Source organism: Culex quinquefasciatus, chromosome 1 (genome assembly GCF_015732765.1).
Source record: "Culex quinquefasciatus strain JHB chromosome 1, VPISU_Cqui_1.0_pri_paternal, whole genome shotgun sequence".
NCBI lineage: Eukaryota > Metazoa > Arthropoda > Insecta > Diptera > Culicidae > Culex > Culex quinquefasciatus.
Window position 1 is genome coordinate 73,011,425 of NC_051861.1, and position 7,680 is coordinate 73,019,104.

General features: G+C 39.8%; 1 protein-coding gene and 1 pseudogene across 1 annotated transcript; both read left to right on the top strand.

The window, feature by feature from the left end:
* Nucleotides 1-247: 247 nt before the first annotated feature.
* LOC6043624 (thioredoxin) lies at nucleotides 248-697 on the top strand. The gene has a single exon (XM_038265167.1). It carries the CDS (start codon nucleotides 263-265, stop codon nucleotides 695-697), a length of 435 nt encoding a protein of 144 aa, XP_038121095.1. The 5' UTR covers nucleotides 248-262.
* A 1,035-nt stretch (nucleotides 698-1,732) lies between these two features.
* LOC119771215 lies at nucleotides 1,733-2,680 on the top strand (annotated as a pseudogene).
* Nucleotides 2,681-7,680: the final 5,000 nt, after the last annotated feature.

The window sequence follows — 7,680 nt, forward strand, 5'->3', positions numbered from 1 at the left end:
GCAGCTCTTCTAGTGGGTTTCGTCGCATCGTCAACGTACTGTCAGCCTCATCAAATCAAAAGAAAAGTAGGTAAGTACTTATCTTATTTACTTGGTGTGTGTCACTTCTTTGTCGTTTTCAGGGCGCCAAATTTGTGATTTCGTCTGGAAAACTCTCGTCGCTCGCGCACGGCTTGTTTTTCCTCCCGAATCATTCTCAGTGATTATCCGGCTGGGCAGCTCCTCCCTTTTCTCCGTTACGATAGCTTCCACAAGCAGCAGCATGGCCATCACGATCGTGACCAGTGTCGACCAGTACAACAAACTTATCATATCGCCGGCCCTAACCGTGGCGTTGTTTTCCGCTGACTGGGCGGAACAGTGCAAGCAGATTCTCACGGTGATGACGGAACTGGCCAAGCAGTTTTCCGCGGTTCAGTTCGTGGACGTTCCGGCGGATGAACTGTTCGAGGTGGTGCTCAAGCACCAGATCGATGCCGTTACGACGGTGAACTTCTTCCAGGTGGGAAAGGCCGTTGATCGAATTGATGGTGTGGACATTGCCGCGCTGACGACCAAGTGTCGAAAGCTGGCCGGAGCAGCAACATCAGTTGGTGGAGGTGTCAAGGAACCGCTTGAGGATTGGCTAAAGGCGCACATCAACCGCGCAAACGTAATGATCTTCATGAAGGGTGGCCGCGACACACATAAAAATTGAATTAATTTTGTGATTTTTCCAGCAATCCGCGATTTTTTTTGCAAAAAACACAATCGACGTTGTCAACTTGACAGCTGACCACTGCAAATAACGGTATCTTACCAGATCAAAGTGATGTACTTTATAGGTGCAGCCTTTGTTGGAGTCGACAAAACTTTAAGCGAATTTTGTTATGGGAATTGGGTCCTTAAATTGAGTAAGATTGGTTATGTTTTTGAATGAAGCGATAAATTTTGCGTTAAAGAGTACTTTTCTGACAACAATGATATTTTGATTTCTTTTTATAAAATTTTTGTTTTTCAGATTTTTTTATGTTCCTTTTGGTAGAACTTTTTAAAAATACAAAAACAATACACCTATAAAAATTTATAGGTGAGCGTGATTCCGGGGACCCCAAAGTTCTTGTTTCCCCTCGAGTTGAGCATACGCCATCATTTTTTGTAAATTTTGGTAAATTAGCTTTATGAGATGGGTTTAATATATTTTCAATCGATTATAACAAAAGCTTTTATACTATATTTTTTTAACCAATTAAAATTTAATCATATTAAAAAAAAATTAAACCTTTTATATAAATTAAACAAGTTGATTTTTTTTTCTGCCAAAGACTTTATATGAATCAAAAAAATATCATTTTTCTTCTGAATACTTTGGCATTCTAACGCTGATGTACAGATTTATGACGCCAGGAAATACAGATAAATTGACCGAAGCAACCCTGAGTCGACATTCTTTTGCGTGAGCTGTCACCACCGCACGACACAGAAAAAATGCGTTTTTGTTGTTGCACCACATTCGTCTGTCATTTTTGCTGTTCTCACGATTATCCGTTTTCGTCTCAATTCGATAAAAAATTCTCAGCTGTTCCGGTAAGATAACGAGCACCAACCATCATTTCCACCTGCTGTGACTGAAATAATATGCAAGTTTGTTTTGGTTTTCTTTTTGTGATAATTTACAATAATCATAATTCGTTTGTTTCAGAATCATGCCGGACGATTACAAAGTACTTTTCTCCACGAAACGTAAAACAGTGCGGCACGCATCACGCTGCCAAGTTTGAAGTGCTCTAATCAACAATGACCGAGACGCTGCAGCTCCGCGGCCAGCTGGTTGGCCACTCCGGCTCAGTTAACCAGATCGCCAAGTAAACGGACATGATTCCCGTCGCGCGACAAGACCCTGATCGTGTGGGCTGACCCGGGACGACGTCAGCTACGGCATCCCGCAGAAGCGCCTGTACGGCCACTCGCAATTCATCAGCGACGTTGTGCTTTCTTGGGACGGTAACTACGCCCTATCCGGCTCCTGGGACAAGACCCTCCGTTTGTGGGACTTGGCCGCCGGCAAGTCGACCCGCCGCTTCGAATACCATACCAAGGACGTCCTGTCGGTTGCGTTCTCCGTGGACAATCGTCAGATCGTGTCCGGCTCGCGCGACAGGACCATCAAGCTGTGGAATACGCTCGCCGAGTGCAAGAACACCATCCAAGAGGACGGTCACTCCGACTGGGTGTCCTGTGTACGCTTCTCGCCGAACCACTTCAACCTAATCAAGGTCTGGGACCTAGCCAACTGCAAGTTGAAGATAGACCATCTGGGCCACAATGGCTACCTCTACTCGGTGTCGCCCGACGGTTCCTTGTGCACGTCCGGCGGCGTTCCTGTGGGATTTGAATGATGACATATATCTGCACTCGCTGGAGCACAATGATGTAATCAACGCGCTCTGCTTCTCGCCGAACCGGTACTGGCTGTGCTTCGCCTACGGACCGTCGATTAAGATCTGGGACCTGGCCATGGTCGAGGAACTGAAGCCGTCGAATGCCATCCTGCCGCAGTGCCTTTCGCTGGCCCGGTCCACCGACGCACAGACCCTGTACGCCGGCTACTCCGACAACATAATCTGCGTCTGGCAGGTGTCCGTGTCGGCTCGCTAAGAAGTATTCGTGTGTGCGCTAACTAAATCCAGGGACACCAGTCGTCGGCAGGAAGCAGCCCAGAAGAGTTACACGCAGCTGGTAGGTTGTAATAGAATAGCAACAATTGTGGAGTATTAATTTATACTTTTTTTTATACAGCTCGACAAAGCCGCTGATCCATTCAGCCCATCCAGGAACCTTAAAAGGGATTTGAATTTGGCCGATCGCTGGATTGACGCAACAGGACGCAACGACGGCCTTACAGTGACCAGAGGCTCTCTGGCAGAAATGATGTTGTGGATTATTTCTGCTCTCGTTCGAGCGTAAGTAAAAGTATTTTGCTGCGCGACGTCAATCTGCATCAGAGGGTTTCGGTCGAGCCGTCCGTGTTCGACTTCATCACCAGTTCTAGTTCTGAAGTTCTGAAGTGATAGTTGATCGAGATGAGTACTCGGCTATAGGTGCAAGGTGCACGATTTGAAATGCTTAACTGTAAGTATTGCCATTTTTTTTTGAGTAAAAACCGCAGAGCTAAAATCACAATCTGAATTTATGACAAACAAGTATGCATTTTGTGGAATTTTTTATAACTCCGTTGAATTGAAAATCCCATACTATTTTTCAATCTTTTGATCGCCTTTAGTTTGAATTGATACTTTTTTGTTTATCTGGTCAATAATAAGCATTATTTCAATGGAATCATATGCTTGAATTGATTATAAAGGATAACAAAAGAGTGATCTTTCATACTACATTTTGGCCATAAAAGTATTTGAAATTTACATCGGATTTAAAATTCAACGGAGTAAAAAAAATTTAAATCTTGGTAAATTTACGTAGATTTCATCGGAAATTTACATGTTTTCAAAACGCTTTTTGTTCTACACAATTAAATCGGATGGCATGTAAATTTAAAATAAAGTTGATGTAAATTAGCATCATTAATGACGTGCACTTTTGGTACATCATAAATGATGTAAATTTACCGGATTTTTTTTTTCTGTGTAGGTTTCTGTCAACATTAAATTGTTTAGATGTTTCATCACAATATGTACATAGTGCCCAAGGGGTGTAAATACTTTTTTTACATACTGTAGTTTTAATTCGAACACGGCGCCAAATTATCATTCATTCCCCCGTCGGCGTGCCTTCCGAGCAACGACGCTGTGAGAAGGGCTCCTCCTTTTACTATTTAAGCAATATATTAAATTGTATTTTCTGTGGTTTCCAAATGAATTATATCAAAACTTTATAGTGAGGTTTGCAATGATTACATCGTGTTGCAGGATTTTATGACGAAATGATCCGAAAATAGTAATCTACGAGACCGACAGAATTGCGAAAAATAGTAACTGAAAGTTTTCGTTTCGAGCAGTTATTAATAAAGTGACACTATCACGAATGGTACATTTTTACGAATGGTGCATTTTTAAGCCAAAGTCGTTATAGGTACACGGAGAAAAAAGAGTTCCCAAAATCGTGAACAAGCGTTCATGAAAATGGGAACCACGAACAAAGTGTTCAAATCCCATGGTATGATTTCCAAAAACGTACCATGGGATTTGAACACTTTGTTCGTGGTTCCCATTTTCATGAACGCTTGTTCACGATTTTGGGAACTCTTTTTTCTCCGTGTAGTTATATCTTTTACGTTATATTTATAATTATCGGAAAAATAAGATCAGAGTAAGAGGAGAACGAATCCGTAAAAACGACGCATGAACTCGAGTTAGACATTCTCGTTTAACGACCGGTATATTATTTTTTACGCGACTTGAAAGAAGGCAAGAAGAAAAAGAAGAGGGAAAGTGGGGAAAAATATGTAAAATATAAGATACATACAAGGATAAATAAAAGTAAATAGATAGATTGAAATAAATAAGTTAAAATAAATTGATACATTAAAATAAATTGGTCAATAAAAAAAAATAATAATAAAATTAAATCCATTCAAGCTTCCATCCATACATGAGCCAAATGATAGAGTTCACCAATTGTGGAAACTCACAAATGACTCTTCACAAAACTATTCATGCACCCACATCACTCGACTCACACATACATGCACACAAGCAAACTCACCCAGGGTTCCCAGTGTCGCATAAAACACGCTGACCTCTCCAGTTATAAGACACTCACCAAGGTATGCTTTTCCGCCTAAAACACCAACGTTTGCATGAGCTTTCCGTTATCGCCCGTTAATAACACCGCACCAAAGCTCCCGAATGCTTTGAGATTGACTTCCTCTGCTGCACAATGCGTCGACATTCATTGTTACGATTCAAAGCTTCCACCCACATATGTAAAGTAGTATTCGTGTCGGTTAGCTCTTAAACTCATACAACTAAAAACATGCCGTTGGCTTCAAAAGTTCACGAGGTAAAAATTGTTCTAACTTTATCAAGCAATACAACTACTTTCAATTCCCCCCATTTTGTTGCTTTACCAATAAATCGAACTTAAAAATTACAAAAGCATTGGCTAAGATTTAAAACTAAGAGGGATAGACACTTGTGTTTCAACAAGCATCTCTTAAATCTACAGCTACAGCAACAATTTCCCGATTAACACTATCATTCAAGTTTTTAATAATTCACAACCCGATCAAACCTTATACCACCCCCAAGAAAACAAAATAACAACACTTTTATCTATTCAAACTGTTTACCACAACACATGTTCTCACACAATCTGTACTGCTCAACGCGTTCACATTTATATTACCGTAAACACTTTTACCAGACTTTTGAATAAGCTATTCTAAGCTTTTGCTAATTTTCTTTGTAAACTGAATATTTTCCTCTTGCACTTTAGATTTTACACTTACACTTTTGTGTTTTGATAATCAATCAATTCATCAAATCAAAACAATCCCCAGCACTACAACAATCACCTTTTCAGTTGGCAGTCGGCGATATTGCACGGAGAGCCCAAACGTCAGGCTCCTCAAGCAAGCGCTTGGCAGAAAAAAACACACACACACACACCTGATTTTTGCTGTTAATAATCTACATTAAGTATTTTTTTCTAACTTCGGCTTTGAATTTCACTCGCGACAAATCAATTAATTAATTTGCTATTTGTAAACTATGCCACCTCAAGAAAAACAATCATTTTGGCACCACTGACTCGCATACGAGTTGCATAGAAACTTTCATACAACCACGCTGCGGAACGATGAAAACTGAAACCACCCAAAGCAACCTGTCAAGATGTCGCGCAAATCAAACCAGAACGAAAATAACACAAAACAAATTATCACAAAACTACAGTTTTTTCTCAAATTTCGAAGAAACTCCATGTTTCTCGTGTGAAGTCAGGTCACTCGTCTCGAATTAACTACTTTTGCCGTGGCCTTCGGTAAAATTTCACAATTAAAATGCTAATTTAAAACGCGAGACGGAGTACACAACCGGGCTGGATCAGAGCTGCCAGCAATCCTGAAATCGAGTGATAAATAATTCAATAAAAAGTGAGTAAGCAAGTTTCTATCAAAAGTTTTGCAAAATTACTTATTTAAAAAAAATATAGGTGAAAATCAGAAAATCGTCAGCTGTGTGCTATCTTGTGACAACGACCATTTAGTACTATTCGAGAAAATCGAATTTTAAAGTTTGATGATAAATATTTTCAAAACTATGAATGGTAGAGCCAAACCTTTTGAAGCAATCGGTTCGTATACTATCGCTTAACAAACGCTCCAAGTTTCGACTGATTTGGTTACACCAGTTAAAAGATACAGTAAATTATGTAAACAAAAATGTGAAAAGTACTTGCCACAAGTGTTTTTCGGAAGTAAAATTCTGGAGTTTTTTTTTTGAAAAGGTCCAATATACCAAATTTCCAGTTTTTGCTTTTTGGGTGTTTTTGAAACCGCCTTGAGTCAGGGGTATTGAAAAACACCCAAAAAGCAAAAACAGAAAATTTGGTTTATTGGACCTTTTCAAAAAAAACTCCAGAATTGTACTACGTGTCACAAGTGTGCACGATCATTTTTATGATAAATTGGTCTATGTCACAAGTGTGTATTGTGATATCCGGGAAACGGAAGCGACTTCCTAAAATCGGGTTAAAGCATCTTGTAGTGTTTGTTAAGTATAGCAAAACGTCATCATTAACTCATTTTCGACCAAAATGGTCTATGTCACAAGATAGCACACAGCTGACGAAATTGTATGGATTTAAGAGCGAGTGCTTAACCTGCCAAACATATGAGAATTTCCCCTAATTCAGCTAAACAAAATCTTACAGGAATGGTTTAAACTAATATTTAAGCATGGTAACTCCATCTAGTGAGCATAATTTCTACATTATCCATAAACTGCCAACAGCAAGACGGAAGCTTGCATACCACATAGCGACTCTTGCATAGAATATTTTATTCAAGAAAGCTCGCTAAAAAATACCACAGTTTATTTTAAGCTTTTCATGAGCTTTTATGCTCTCAAAGATTCAAAGGATAAAGGACAAGAAGTACCTAGTACATAGGATATCGCATGTAATGTTAATTTGTTTAGTTCACTCATTTCACCACATTGGCGAGCGCCAAGACGATTGTGGAAATAGAGAGCCTCAACATTCCAACACTTTGAAAAATATTTCAAAACGGCATTCCAACCTATTTCCATTGATAGGGTAGCAGCATGTGCGAGGGATAGCTGGGTTTCTGATTATTTTCCACAAAGTCGAGTCGGTATTACATTGGTCGATAGATTCTAACGGTTTGTTTTAATAGAGCCATACATGTGTGCGGAGAGTTTTACATGTCACGAGGTGTTGGAAATGTGCCGATTTGAAAATGCATTTTTCGCTGCCAGATTGTGCATACACATCCCAGGGAAAATGGTTTGAGCTGTGAACTGTGTGCAGAATAAATTAGAACATTTTAACCCTTCTTTCGGTTACGCCCATCTTGTACTAGGGGTGCAGAAATGCGTACGAGTTGAACGTTCTAAGAGTAGCAAACTATTGCAAAGGGGAAGTTGGAATTCTCGGGCTAATTCCCATAGGCTGTGTCCTACATTTTGTTCGTATTTTAGTATTTCATCAATACCACCAAAT

Coding starts and splice junctions, on each gene's coding strand:
- LOC6043624 (XM_038265167.1), top strand. CDS start 263: ATGGCCATCACGATCGTGACCAGTGTCGACCAGTACAACAAACTTATC.